The 16,284-nt window shown below is 39.0% G+C and overlaps 1 protein-coding gene across 2 annotated transcripts in view; it reads right to left on the reverse strand.

The window, feature by feature from the left end:
• Window positions 1–16,284, reverse strand: part of CXADR (coxsackie virus and adenovirus receptor) — a 79,745-nt gene that overhangs the window by 12,297 nt on the left and 51,164 nt on the right. Inside the window, exon 7 of one of the 2 annotated variants that reach the window (XM_011926532.1) lies at window positions 15,282–15,465. In XM_011926532.1, the coding sequence (XP_011781922.1) occupies window positions 15,282–15,465 (184 nt within the window). Of the gene's footprint in view, window positions 1–13,103; window positions 15,466–16,284 lie in introns of those variants that run through there. The other variant, XM_011926531.1, reaches the window with a different exon arrangement.

Below are 16,284 nucleotides of genomic sequence, written 5' to 3' on the forward strand. Positions count from 1 at the left end.
GCCGGGCGAGATGGCGGGCGCCTGTAGTCCCAGCTACTCGGGAGGCTGAGGCAGGAGAATGGCGTAAACCCGGGAGGCGGAGCTTGTAGTGAGCCCAGATCGCGCCACTGCACTCCAGCCTGGGCGACAGAGCAAGACTCTGTCTCAAAAAAAAAAAGAAAGTTAACCTAGAAGTGAGAGTTTTCATCAAGTCTTGTCTAGGAGAACATACTTAACTGCAGATGTTGTTTAATAAATTAATAAATTTAATAAATGGCTGTTTTCATAGTCAGGTGGATTCGTATTTCTTTCTAACGTGGTCCAGGGCCAGGTCTGGTGGCTCATGCCTTTGGGAGGCAAAGGCTGAAGATTGCTTGAGGCCAGGGGTTTGAGACCGGCCTAGATAACATAGCAAGATCCCGTCTCTATAAAAAAATATAGATAAATAAATAAAATGGTCCATCACCTCTTCATGTCTTCCTGAGGCTAGATGTATCCAAATCCTCTATATACAGCAGTAAATGAATAGGAAAGGTTGTTTCTTTTTATAGAATGCAACAGGAATGGAACAAATCATGCTTTCATAGAAACACACTGTAACTGAGCACTCACTCTGCCAGCTAATACTTCCCGGCCCTACATGGCCAGCGTAACAAGTTTGTGATTCAAACCTCACCAGCACCGTCACCAATCAAGGACTGATTTCTGTATTCTAAGCCTCTTCTCTCTTCCATTCTTCATCCCAAATTTCCTAAATTTCATCTCTTTTCTGTCGTCTTACCCTACCCCACCACTGCCAACACACCCAGGGAATGGCCTCACCTATATGTCATAAAGAAAAGTGAGACTGGCCGGGTGCGGTGGCTCACGCCTGTAATCCCAACATTTTGGGAGGCCAAGATGGGTGGATCACGAGGTCAGGAGATCGAGACCATCCTGGCTAACACAGTGAAACCATGTCTCTACTAAAAATACAAAAAATTAGCTGGGTGTGGTGGCGGGTGCCTGTAGTCCCAGCTACTTGGGAGGCTGAGGCAGAAGAATCGCTTGAACCTGGGAGGCGGAGGTTACAGTGAGCTGAGATTGCGCCACCATACTCCAACCTAGGTGACACAGTGAGACTCCGTCTCAAAAAAAAGAAAAAAAAGAAAAGTGAAAAGTGAGACCATCTAATAACATCCTATCAAAACAGTCACAAGTGTATTAAATCTGCATCCAACTCTCTCACTGTCTGGCATCCACCTCTGAAGAAAATGTTTTCCTTCCCCTCTTCAAGTTAATCCCTCCACTGAAGTTCATTTCATCTTGGCCCCTTGTTCTTTCCAGGCTCTCTTTCCACAGCCTACATTAATTATGCTTGCATCTCTCCTATCTTAAACTACCTTTGCCCTGCTCTAGTTACTGTGCCCTCCTGCTTTTTCCTTCCCTTCACCACCAAGGATCTTGAAAGAATAGTCTACTAGTTTTTATATTGGGTCTTATGAATCAGATGTCTCAGGAACTAGTGGGGGATCTGGTGAAGGGGGGATGTGGGGAGGCAAAGAGAAGATAAACAATAACCATTTCATCTGATACAATATGAACCTTACATAGGATTTCATTTGAGACAGGTACATCCAAAATGTACTGCTTCCTTAGATTTCTTAATTTTTTTTGAAGACAAGGTCTTCCCAGCTGGAGTGCAGTGGCGCCATCATGGCTTACTGCAGCCTCAACCATTGGGGTTCAAGCAACCCTCCCACCTCAGTATCCTGAGTAGCTGGGACAACAGGTGTGCGCCACCATGCCTGGCTAATTTTTGTATTTTTTGTAGAGACGGGGTTTCGCCATGTTGGCCAGACTGGTCTTCAACTCCTGGGCTCTGCCTGCCTTGGCCTCCCAAAGTGCTAGGATTACAGGTGTGAGCCACTGAGCCCAACCCTGCTTCCTTAGATTTCATTCATGCTTTAATCCACTGTACTAAGTGTTGACCCAGCCATCCTAGCAGAACTGGTCCATCATCATGTATGATTTCATTTTCATAGTAGGTTTTTCTTAGTTCCTGAGTGCCCCAGGGCACCGACTTGGGCTTCTTCTCACTCTACACACTCTTACCTGGTGATTTCACTATATGCCTTTCGCTTGGAAAGGCCAGAACTTTTCACCTCACACCTGTTAGTTTAGCTATGAAACAAACAGACAAACAAAAGCAAACCCAAAGGAAAGTGTTGGTTGAAATGTGGAGAAACTGGAACTCTTGTACCTGGCTGGTGGTAATGTAAATTGCTACAGCCATGATAGAAAACAGTATGGAGGTTCCTCAAAAAATTAAAAATAGAACTACCCTATGATCCAGCGATCCTACCAATCTTTTGGTATTTTCAGAAGAACTGAAATCAAGTTATTGAAGAGATGTTTGCACTCCTATGTTCACTGCAGCATTATTCACAATAGTCAAGATGTGCAAAGAACCTAAATGTTGATAGATGGATGAAGAGATTAAGAAAACGGTATCTAAATACAATGAATATTAGCCTTAAAAAAAACAAGAAAAGTCCTGCTATATCCAACATGAATGAACGTGGAGGACATTTTGCTAAGTAAAATAAGGCAGTCTCAGGAGGACGAATATTGCATAAAACCAATTTTATGAGGTATATAAAATAGTCACACAAAATAGAAGCAGAGGGTAGAATGTGCCAGGAGAAACGGAGAGGGAGAGATGGGGAATTGCTATTCAACAGGTAAAAAGTTTCAATTATGCAAGATGATTAAGTTCTTATGTTAAATGTTTTTACCACAATTAAAAAAAAAAAAAAAAAGGGCCAGAAGTTCACTTTTTTTCTTTACCAAGGTTTCTTAAATTGTGTTCTAGAGATCAATGCATCAATTAAAAAAAAAGAAAAAAAAAGCTTAGAGAATGGTCTGACATGTGAGAAAAGGTGGTTTCACTTAAATTTCATTTCATTTTTCCCAACAACCCATTGTCTTAATACCTGTGCTCCGAATGCTCAAAAGAATGGAAAAGACTCTAGGAATGCAACATTACATATGACATAAAATTAAAAGCAATCTCTAGGTCCAAAAGTAAGAAAATGATGAGTTATGGAACATCATGCTTCATTGAAATGGATATATATGAAATGCTTCCAACAACAGATAAGATGTTTATGATACAATAAGATTAAGTAGAAAAAAATTAGAGAACATGCACTTTAAAAATAAAATATATATATTTAAATATGCCAGAAGGTGAAATAGGACAGACAGGTTTTGGTGATGATGCCAGGTAAAACATTTTAAAATTCATTTACTATTTGGTCACAGTATTATCCTAACAAGGAAAAAAAAAATTTTATTTTATTTTTTTGAGACAGGATCTCACTCTGTAGCCCAGGCTGGAGCGCAGAGGCACACTCACAGCTCACTGCAACCTTGACCTCCTGAGCTCAAGTGATCCTCTCACCTCAGCCTGGCGAATAGCTGGGACTACAGGCATGCGCCACTACATCCAGCTAATTTTTGTATTTTCTGTAGAGATGGGGTTTCGCTAATGTTGCCTAGGCTGGTTTTGAACGCCTAGGCTCAAGCAATCCACCCTCCTTGGCCTCCCAAAATGCTGGGATTACAGGTGTGAGCTACTGCGCCAGGCTGGAAAACAATTTTTTAAATATTTCACAATCAAGTCAGAGGAAAATCAAATTTGAATTTGGATAATCAATGAATTAGACACACGCTGGCTTATAGAGAAATTATTTCAATAGTTCTCATTACTGGCAGGTGTTTTGATATAACACAGTAAATGATGTCACACGTTACGGCAGTACTGGTGTATATCCTAGAGTTTTGCAGATAGTCTAAACAGCATGGAAATGTAACATATTTAACCATAAATATGGTGCTTTTTAAATAAATAAATTTAAAGACTATTTAATAAATAGCCTTTAAATAAATAAAGACTATTCAAGTGCAGAAGTGAGAAGGGGCAAAAGAGTGGAACAAAGTGCTTGGCCTGTAATTGTGAACACTGAATGGAGATAACTCGCTATCTTTGGACCTCCTGGTTCTGCTTTTGATTGAACAGTGACAGAGAAGGTGTGAGTAGAGACATTTATTTTTCTCATGGTTAGTACGTAACACCAAGGGACTACTACTTCCGAGTTACTGTAAAAATCCCAAAGGCAGGGTAACCATAAATCTTACTGCCCAATCCAACATACTTTTGAGAGCAAATGATTTATTGCTGTTATCAATTACACTGAGGTAAAAGACATAAACCTACCCCAGGAAAAGTGGGATATAGTCACCACCTAAAGTGGGATATCCCACCTTAAAAGTGGGATAATGAGGCAAATATTACTAGTATAATTCAAGAATAATAATGATGCTAAAAGCTAACACTTAACTGAGCACTGACCAGATGGCAGCCTGTATACTTGACATATGTAAACAGCAATCCCATAAAAATTGGGATAAATACTACAAGGTAGATACTATTATCCTATTTTATTTGTGAGGTAAAGAAGTAGAGAGAGGTTAAGTGGTTTGTCTAAGGTCATCCAGCTAGTAAGTAGTGAAGCCAGAGATGGAACCAGAGCTGGCTATCTCCCAAGCTCCTTTTATGGTGTTATCCTGTCCAAAGTATTTTTGGAGGATTCCCCATCTTCTTGCCAACAGCCTGGTAAGCACTTACTGCATTTATACCAAATTAAATTTGTTCAGTCAATGGAACCCTGTTGGGCATATTTCTTTTTCCTCCTTTCCAAAGCCCTTAAAAACTTTTTTTTTGAGCTGGAGTCTTGCTCAGTTGCCCAAGCTAGAGTGCAGTGGCACGATCTCGACTCACTGCAACCTCTGCCTCCCGGGTTCAAACAATTCTCCTGCCTTGGCCTCTCAAGTAGCTGGGACTACAGGCGTCCACCACCACGCCTGGCTAATTTTTGTATTTTTAGTAGAGACAGGGTTTCACCATGTTGGTCAGGCTGGTCTTGAACTCCTGGCCTCAGGTGATCCACCAGCCTTGGCCTCCCAAAGTGCTGGGATTACAGGCGTGAGCCACTGTGCCCGGCCTAAAATCATTTTTTTTTTTTTTTAACTTTAGAAATTTTACAATTGAGGACAGGCATGGTGGCTCACACCTGTAATCCCATGACTTAGGAGGACGAGGCAAGGGTATCACTTGAGTTCAGGAGTTCAAAACCAGCCTGGGCAACACAGCAAGACCTCTCTCTACTACAAATCAAAAAAATTAGCCGGGCATGTTGGCATGCCTGCTATCCCAGCTACTTGGGAGGCTGAGGCAGGAGTATTGCTGAACAAGGAAGATCGAGGCTGCACTGAGCTATAATTGTACAACTGCACTCCAACCTGGGCAACAGAGCAAGACCCTACCTCAAAAACAAAAACAGAAACAGAAAACAGAAAAGCCTTCCCAACAGGAACAGTGGCAGATAGAATGAGACACTTTATTCAAGGTTGCCAGGAATATTATCTTTCTCACTGGCTGACAGCATTGCACCTCTAAATATCAACCCTTATGTATGTATGTATGTATAAGTGTATGTATAATATATATATTCCATATTTTTTCATTTCCTACTTCCTGTTTGAGTGAAGTGCCATAGTTTCGGCACTTGTGTGTATCACACACGTTCTTGGTAATCAACATTTTTCTATCTCCAGCCCTCTCTCCTACTCCAGATACATCTAGATATCTATTCATCATCTCCATTTGCATATCTAATAAACTTCTCAAACTCAACATGTTCAAAACTGATTTCCTTAGCTTCACTTCAGAACATTCAAAGAATTAGCGCTCCGACCACTGCCTTTACTTCTCTCTGCATTCTCTACCGTGATGACTTCATCTATTTCTGTCAAAAATCTGCCTTAAGGCTTAAAACTGCCAAATTTTCTCTCCATTTCTGAATTTTCTACTTAGTCCAAGCTGGTAATTCACCTGCCTCCTATCATTACCAAGCTGGTAATTCACCTGCCTCCATGCCTGGATTGTAATGGACATTTTATAGGTTGCATGGCTAAAACAGGATTCTACTTTCAAATTTGCTAATCCTTCTGTCTTTCCTAGTTTCATATCATAATTTCCCACACAGTTGCTCCAACCAAAATCCTAATATCCACTCACCCATCATGACCATTCCACTCTTTGTTAACTTTTTAAAATAAATATTCAGGATAAACTCACAAACACATATACACGAGTGCTTGAATATGTATAGAACATTCCTAGAAGGGTAAATAAAAAACTGACCATATTTTAAGGCCGGGCGCGGTGGCTCAAGCCTGTAATCCCAGCACTTTGGGAGGCCGAGACGGGTGGATCACGAGGTCAGGAGATCGAGACCATCCTGGCTACCACTGTGAAACCCCGTCTCTCTTAAGGATTCCAAAAAAAAAAAAACTAGCCGGGCGAGGTGGCGGGCGCCTGTAATCCCAGCTACTCTGGAGGCTGAGGCAGGAGAATGGCGTAAACCCGGAAGGCGGAGCTTGCAGTGAGCTGAGATCCAGCCACTGCACTCCAGCCCGGGCGACAGAGCGAGACTCCGTCTCAAAAAAAAAAAAAAAAAAAAAAAAAACCAAAAACTGACCATATTTTTCACTATATACTCAGACCTTTTGAATTTTATTCTGTGAAATAGATGACCTATTCAAAAATTACCAACATTGAAGGAGCAATCAGTTAATGCCTTTTGAAGGGGAAGTGGGGACAGAAACTGGGAGGTGAGAGGGTGAGTTAGATTTCACTCTATACTTTGTGCATTACCTTTCTAAAGTACTTTACAAACTATTTCAGGTTCATTAATAGTTATCTTGTGAATAACTTAAAATGCAGAAGTTCTTATCACTTCTTGGCCTTTTGGCTAACATTAAGTGTGAAATGTAGAAGTTCCTTTAAGCTTTACTTCCCTCAAAAAGTAGTTTTATCTTGTCAGCAAGATTCACTTAAAAAGACAAATTCATAATCATTTTCTTTCTTTTTTTTTTTTTACAGGGTCTGCTCTGTTGCCCAAGCTGGAGTGCAAAGGCATGATCTCGGCTCAATGCAGCCTCTGCCTCCTGGGTTCAAGCAATTCTCTTGCCTCAGCCTCCCGAGTAACTGGGATTATAGGCATGTGCCACCACTCAGCTGATTTTTGTATTTTTAGTAGAGATGGGGTTTCACCATATTGGTCAGGCTGGTCTCGAACTGCTGGCTCAAGTGATCCACCGCTTCGGCCTCCCAAAGTGCAGAGATTACAGGTGTGAGTCACCGTGCCCAGCCTCATAACCGTTTCATCAACTACTTTTTCACTTGACAAGCAGTGTGAAGTTAACAAAGTCACCAATATTTGAAATAAAGACAGTATATTCCTGGGGCAGGCGGAGTCAGTTGAGGATCATGAAATACCTATGTTGGCATAGTTATTTAGGTGTTGATACTGTTACTATGCCATTGAAAGTTAAACAGAGAACCCTCTGGGTACATGTTTTATACCAATGCACACTATCTTATTAGTCCCTCTCAAAATGTGCAGTCATCATTAATGTTATGGGGTGAAGTGTCTCCACCCTCTAAATTCCTATGTTGAAGTCTCAGATTCCCTAGGATCTCAGAATGTGACCTTGTTTGGAAACAGATTTGCTACAGATGCCATTAGTTGAGATGCGGTTATATGGGTAGGTCCTAATTCGGTGACTGGTGTCCTTAAAAAATGGAAATGCACACACGGTGACAGACATGCATAGAGAGAAGAGAGATGGACAAAATGGTCACCTTCAAGCCAAAGACAGGGTCTGGAGCAGATCCCTCCCTCACAGCCCTCAGAAAGAACCAATCTTGCCAACACCTTGATCTTGGACTTCAGCTCCAGACCTATAACACATTTCTGTTCTTCAAGCAGTTTGTAGCATTTTTTTTACGGCTAATACAATCACACATAAAAATTACTTGTAAATGCCTAGGCATTTCAGAAGACTAGCCATTTAAAAAGACTTTGACATAATACTCTTCACGTTTTGTGGAAAGCTAAAATCTTCTATGAAATTGTTTTTAGGTATTTTAGCAGATCACCTCAAATTCTGATACTAAGAAATATTATTAGTATACCAAATTAAACAACAATTTTTAAGTAGGTATTTTTTTTTCAACCACACTAAAAGTCTGCAATTTTGTGAAGCCCAAGGGGAAAAAAATTTAACATTAGTTAGTGCCTTAGCATGGAAATCAGTCATCTACAAAGGGTTTCCTAAGCCAGAGGCTCCCAAAGTTGGTTAATTATTGAAATAATCTGGGAGAGAAGAGTCACTGATTTCACCCTAGACCTACTCAGCAGGAATCCGTAAGAAGGGCTTTAGAAATATATTTATAAAACGCTTCTGATAATGAGTTTTGTTTCCGTGTTCGCTACTAATGAGTCAGGTAACCCCATGCTGTATTTGGGCAAGTTAACTCTTTAAGCCAAGTGCAGCCTTTCCTCTCGCTGCACATACTCATCGTTTTTCTCATGATACTGCCTTTTTTTTTTTTTTGAGACGGAGTATTGCCCTGTCACCCAGGCTGGAGTGTGCAGTGGTGCAATCTCGGCTCACTGCAACCTCTGCCTCCCAGGTTCAAGCAATCCTCCCACTTCAGCCTCCCAAGTAGTTAGGATTACAGGCATGCACCACCACATCTGGCTAATTTTTTTTTTGTATTTTTAGTAGAGACGGGGTTTCACCATGTTGGCCAGGCTGGTCTCTCGAACTCCTGACCTCAAGTGATCCACTCGCCTTGGCCTCCCAAAGTGCTGGGATTACAGGCGTGAGCCACCAAACCTGACCAATACTGCCTTTTTGAAGAGACCAGGCCAGGTGCCTTGCAGAACATACGATGCACATTTAATGAACACATATTTGTCCCTAGTGTCCATAGTTTTCTTACTAAATATGCACTCAGCATTTACTGAGCAATTTGGAAGTCACCGAGTTAGGTAGTGGGGACTGAGGTAGGTAAATCACCTACAGAGTACTGAAGGAGGTCTATCAAGCAGGTGAAACAATTAGAATGCAAAGGTTTTGTGCCATAAAAGACCTGTGCTGACATTGAGGAGGGCACAGAAGTACCCCTAATTTAGGAGAACCTAATAGCTTCTTTTTGTATAGTTACCTTAGAGTAGCAACTTTTTCCCCTATAAATATTTAACACAATTTAAAACTCATCTAAGTAACAAAGTATGTTTGATTTATACTTTGGAAACAGCAGCAAAAAAGCCTAAGCTTAATTTCTTGGACTAGCTTCTTGACTTTTTCACTGTCGGTATTATTGCATCTTGAAATTATCTTTGATTATGCCTTAGACTTACACTATTTTTATTGAATAATAAATTACTTCATACCCAATGTTGTCTCAGTTTAATCAGCTTTGCTATTTGTTAACCAGAAATATGATCTGGCCATTAGAGCTGTAAGATGAAGATATGGTCTAAATTAAAGGCATTTAATTATTCTCGGTTTCACTTAGTATACTGTACCGTAAATCTCGATTCCTTGAAAGTCTGTGTACCATTATCAGTATCCCAGTTATCAGGGATAAATACCAACAACTTTCATTATTGTATCAATTCTGTCTCTTTGAAATCTTCCAACATCCCCTGTCAAGTAGGTATTTTGTACCATTTGAAGCAGTAGGACACTGAAGCAAAGTGAAGCAACTAGTAATAAGTGGTGTTTAAGCATGTCCTGTGCCTTCTAGCACTATGTCCTGCGCTCTTCACCTTTTAATCCCTGAGTAGAAAATTTCACATCAGTATAAATCAGTGGTTCTCAAAAGGAGGCGATTTGCCTCCGACCCCAGGGGAGATATCTGGTAATATTTGGAAATACTTTTTATCATCACAACTGTGGTGGGCATGCTGGTGAGGGGGCCAGGGTGCTACTGATATCCAGTGGGTGGAAGCCAGGGCTGCTGCCAAACATCTTGCAATGCACAGGACAGTCCCCTACAACAAAGAATTATCCAGCCCAAAATGTTAATAGTGCCAAGGTTGAGAAACCCTGGTATAAACAAAATATTCCTCAACATGCTTCTTACAGTAGCATCAACAGCCCATTCTGGTTTTTCCTGAAATCAACATTTATAGTCAATGAAAATACTTCAAGCCAAAATGAGATGTTACTTTGGTTCGAATATCTGTGCCTCCCTAAAATTTTCTTATGTTGATATATATCTTATTAGCCAGAAGCCCAAATCTCACCAATATGTTGAAATCTTAATACCTAACGTGATAGCACTCAGATGTGGGGCCCCTTTGGGAAGTGATCAAGTCATTAGGACTCTACTCTCATGAACAGCATTAATGGCCTTATGAAAGAAGCTAGAGGAAGCTCCCTTTCCTCCATTCTGTCATGTGAGAATACAGCAAGAGGCGCCATCTTTGATATAGAAGGTAAGCTCTCACCAGCCACCAAATCTGCCAGTGCCTGGATCTTTGGGTTCCCAGCCTCATATCTACGTATATGTACACACATTCGGCAACGTATCTGAAAAATGTTTGAGTTTATACTGTAAACTCTGAAATGATCACAGAACCCCAAATATTGTCTACTATTATATAAGCACCCAGGAATGGGGAGATTTTGGTCTGTATGCTTGACATGTTTTCAACGATGTATTAATATGACTGTTGCCATCTCTGTTCTTTCTGTTTAGAGGATGCACGGGGGGGAAAGGAAACCATGACACAGCAAGCAGGGAGGAATAAAATATTGAAGCTTTAGCGGACACTGTATAAAAGGCACAACAAAGCCACACCACGAGGCAGAGAAATGCTTTCTCGATTTTATTTCAAAAGTACACAAGGTCACAAAACTAGAGCAAGTTGTTTTTCTTAACAAATTTTGTTCTTACAAATTTCAAAATCTGCACCATTGGATATATAAGCCAGAAATCGTACACACAAAATCTGAAACTGACACTATCAATTCTATACTTTCCACACGTGGAGTGTCAAAATATTTTTCTCAGTAGTACAAGTGTATTTATCACGAAAATTCACATTTAGGGAAAAGAATAAGTGAATCAATGAATTGTGGTTCTCTTAAAACTCATGTCATTAAATAAGTTAGCAGAAAACATGAAGTTCTGTTTTGATGGAACTTTTAGTCTCGATGACTAAAACCAAACCCAACTGATATGTACTATATTCTTAAATTATAAAATAAGATAATTTACAAAAGTTAACCTTAATGAATAAGAGGCTGGTGTTATCTGCTGTAAGATAAATGATCAGCCCTCCCAAAAGATAAATAAACTGAACCACAATTCACACATTTGTTTATTATTCTTCCCTGCTTCTGTGACATTCATAAAAGGAATTTGTGCTCAGTTATGGCCTATCTTAGTGTTAAAATAGGTAAATGAGTAAGAAATCCTATTGCAGAACATAATGCCTTTGTTGCTGGAATATCCAAAGGCATTCAAAATATTAAAACTTGCCCAGAACATTTACACTACTAAACACAGGAATGTTATAAAGATATATGTACATATATATATATAATATAATGTCACAAGCCACTAAGAAGTTAAAATTGTGCCAACATTTTCTACATACTACTCTTTATGTGACACATCAAAGCATTAACCACATAAAATACGAACTTTTTCTGTTCACACTGGAATAAGGCATCTGAAAGCCCTAAACACTGCTGAAGTGAAAATTAGAAGAAAAAACTCTTAACATTCACATAACATCAAATGTACATGCTGCACGCACACAAAAGACACTGAGAATATTTTTAAGAAGCCACACATCACAGAATTTGATAGTCAACTCCATGCAATGAATTCCTTTTATATTTAATCAAAATGCTTACTTGCCCCTTTCCTTGTTCCAAATTTCCAAGATTAACTCTCAGATTTTAAAAAGTATCTTTTTAATAAAAATCAGGTATCTCTTTATATCCATGATCTATATGGATGGTGATTTGGATTTTTTCAATCACACTCTCCCTAAGATACACTCAGGCTGTGTTTCCATTTTAGAAAGTCCATGGCAGATAGCTCAAATTAAAAGGAAGGAATTTGTCCAGAATAGTTGGTTACTGTCATGAATAACAGACATTTTGGGGGGTGGGGAAGTGAAAGGCTCTCTAATAAGGGAATAATATTAGTTAAGATTGCCAGTAAGAAAAAAAATAGCTGTAAACTACTCCATATCCAAAGTACAGAACTGGCTGGATGTTGTGGCTCATCCCTGTAATCCCAGCAATTTGGGAGGCCGAGGCAGGAGGATCTCTTGAGCCCAGCAGTTTGGGACCAGCCTGGGCAAGACAGTGAAACCCCATCTCTTTAAAAAAAAACAAAAAATGTACAGAACTATATATTCAAAAGTACCATTTCTCTTCAAATTATCCTCTGTAACCTAAAGAGATGGATAGAATCAAGTCTCTCAGTTATAAAGTAGAATCAAATGGCTTTGCTATTAAGATGCAGTACTGTCCTTGACTGATCTAACTGAAATGCTTTAGTAATTTTTTGTTCAACTACTTGATTACCAATAGTAATTTGGGAGCAAATATTTGATCTCTGGTTCAACTGAAATTATCAGTGAGAACTACTTGAAAATTTATCAGTACTATTTGGCTGACAGAATTTTACAGTGAGACATAAGCCTATAAAACAATGTCCTTGGCCAGGTGCGGTGGCTCAAGCCTGTAATCCCAGCACTTTGGGAGGCCGAGACGGGCAGATCACGAGGTCAGGAGATCGAGACCACCCTGGCTAATACGATGAAACCCCGTCTCTACTAAAAAATACAAAAAATTAGCCGGGCGAGGTGGCGGGCGCCTGTAGTCCCAGCTACTCGGGAGGCTGAGGCAGGAGAATGGCGTAAACCCGGGAGGTGGAGCTTGCAGTGAGCTGAGATCCGGCCACTGCACTCCAGCCTGGGCAACAGAGCGAGACTCCGTCTCAAAAAAAAAAAAAAAAAAGTCCTCTAAAATATGAAATATATGGGAAGAAAAGAAAAGTCTTGTTCCTCATGTTTTATTAAAAAAAAAAGGAAGGAAAGTCTTATACGTGTCCACTTTCTACGATAACTTCTACTTAGATCAATAGGATAATGTTCATTATATGAAAGTCAGGAATAGGAAGAACCAAAATTTTATTATTAATGTTCTGTTTATTTACTTATTTTTATAATACTTTATAAATAAACTTTATTCATATAAAACAGGCCAAACATCTGACACTCAAAAATGGCTACTGTTATAAAACCAGAAACATAGTCAGAGTGTTGGGAATATTGAAATTTCTAAATCTTTATGAATCACACAATCGCTTAAGTGATATGCACAAAGAACAGAAAAGAGGCAAGCTTGGAAATGTGAGGATAGAAAGGTGTCACAGTGATGTGTTTTTAGAAACAGTACCTTCACCTCTAAGCACCTTTCAGGTAGGTGATAGCTGGCTCATAGGCACCAGAAATTCATAATAGAAATTAAATTACCCAAAAGGCACAGATGAAAATGTTAACACAAGTATAAAAGTAATTTTATGTAAGGTTAAAACCTATTTTTAAAATGCTTCCAAATATGTAAAACTATACACAAATCCATTACACATTCAGCTTAAGTTTACCATTAAAAAGTGTACACACAATACTCTAACCGTAAATACATGCCACCATTTATAATGTAGCATTTACCACCACAGCACCCAAAGATATTAACAAAAACCAACTCCCTACTAAAATCTAGGGAAAGGTTTTAGAGCTAGTGAAAGAATTTATTGCAGACCGTATTTATTATAAAGAGACTGTTGGCTCATTCTACTATATCCACACTCCCTCACAATCTTAAGGGAAATACAATAAATCCACTTTCTTCACCTAAAATGGTATTTAGCACATTTGGCAAGGAGGAGTAGTCCCTTAACTCCTTTTTCTTATCTTTTTTTCTTTTTTCTTTTCTTTTTTTTTTTTAAGAATAAATCACTTTCACAAAACTAAGACTCAAACGTTTTTGAAGCTCAGCTTGATTTGCTGGAAATACACAGAGACATGTTTGGTCACACAACAGCAACTGTACATCCTCCCAAGTCTGGAATACAGAATTGATGGAGGATACTTACTTGCTTAAAATGTATTTGATTATTCTGCATTTATGATAAAAATATCATCCAGGGATTATATTCAAGAGGGTAAATTTAGGATTACATGTTTCTAGAACATATAACATGTAACACCATCCAAAAACAACAAACAACATAAAGCACTGAAACCGAAGAACCACTTAAAATTTAGAATAAATTAGGAAATTTCAATCTATAATTGTCAAACAATAAATGAGTTATAATATTTTTCTAATAAGAAAAATATCACCTAAAGTGGAAAGCCAGTATTTAGTTGGGAACTATGAAATACTACATCCTTGGTCTGGCTGGCCGCCATTTTGAAGACCACCACAGATCTCAAGGCATGAGACTATTCACCAACAAAATCTATCCCTGCCATTGCACCTAGTGTCTGTCATCTCAATATGTGGCTGACAGCAAATGTTCTAACTTAATCTGATAGATGCTCCTTTAGCATATAAAAGAGCTTGCTAAGTCCCTATTACCTGTAGCAGTCTATCAACTAAATATTTAAGAAGTCACTTCATAGACAAGGTTTATGAATGACTTAGAAGTAAAATTAGTAATTTCTAAACCACTGTAGTGTTTTCTATGTTTTTAGAGATATTCCAAGCACAGAGTTTTCAAAGGAGCTATAAAAACAAGTACAAACATACATAAGTAATTTTGTCATGGGTTTCTGCACCAATGTGGGGGAAACTGGTGGGCCATAAATAAATGAGATACACATCCTAAAAACAATGGTAAAAATTATCAAGTACCACTTTCAGATGGTTATTCAAGTATCAACTTGGTATGCAAGTAAGTTCACCAATTTCTTCACCTATGATTTCATATTCAAAGTGCTACATCTTACTTAGGTACTGATAAATTTAGAAACCTTTATAATCAACCTCTTAAAGAAAATCCAGCTTTTTCAGATGGTAAACTTGTCTTTACCAACTTTAATACCTGTAACTATTTCAATATAGCCAAACAAAAATTTTAAAAAATATATTCCTTACAGTTCCTGATTAAGTTATTTTTTGATATATTTTGAGGCTAGTAACAAAATTTAGACCAGAATAGGTTTTCACATATCAAAAAAAGGAAAGGAACATGGAGAGCACAGAGGAGACATATGGAGGCTCTATACTATAGACCCATCCTTGCTCTGTGCTGGAATCATCACAGGAATCGCGCCCATTCGACTTAGATTAGGGGCAGCTACCTTAGCAGGTGGGAGAGTCGGACTCTGAGGCGTGCGTTCAAAGTCTTCACTTGGTACTTGGTTATATTGAGTCTTGGAATATCCTTCCATGTTGGAAGGAGACATGGATCCCAGGGACGAATGATTACTGCCTATGTAGCTTCTGGCAGTGGACGTACGGCTCTTTGGAGGCGGCACATCTTCCCTGGAAAGCAAAATCCCCAATACATGTCAAGAGAATAAGTTTCTAAAAACCTACAATTATGCAAGCTATGAAGCATGGATAAGAGCCTGTATTTAGGTACTAAACACATAAAAGCGTGTGTGTGGGTATGTGTGTCACAAAAAAGCAAAAAGTGCAAGCCATAACGTCATAAATTCTGCATCTGTCCCCAATCTGTCATTATGATTAGAGTTATAACCTCACAGTTAATAAAATATGGTATTTACACAAATGTAGATGATTCTAGAATGTTGTCTTACAAAACACAAATCTCAAATCATTTCATATTCTAGTATCACTGGTCAAGATAATCTAGTTACAGCCATGTAACACTTTATAGTTGAGAAAACACTAACACCTACAAATATATTTCTATCTTAATCACGCCTGTAATCCCAGCACTTTGGGAGGCCAAGTCGGGTGGAGGTCACTTGAGGTCAGGAGTTCAAGACCAGCCTGGCCAATATGGCAAAACCCCATCTCTGCTAAAAGTACAAAAATTAGCCGGGCTTGGTGGCAGGTGCCTGTAATCCCAGCTACTCGGGAGGCTGAGGCAGGAGAATCACTTGAACGCAGGAGGCAGAGGTTTAAGTGAGGCAAGATTACACCATGGCACTCCAGCCTGGGTGCCAGAGTAAGACTCTTGTCTCAAAAAAATAAATAAATGATAAATTTAAAAAATTTTTAAAAGAAAAGACAAAATTATTTTTGTATTAAAGTTATCTGAAACCTTAGCTGAAAACACTACAGATTTAAGTTTGCTGGGAATTTAAGCGTAAGAATTTTCATACCAAACACTGA

This window comes from Colobus angolensis, unplaced genomic scaffold (genome assembly GCF_000951035.1).
Source record: "Colobus angolensis palliatus isolate OR3802 unplaced genomic scaffold, Cang.pa_1.0 Scaffold69, whole genome shotgun sequence".
Lineage (NCBI taxonomy): Eukaryota > Metazoa > Chordata > Mammalia > Primates > Cercopithecidae > Colobus > Colobus angolensis.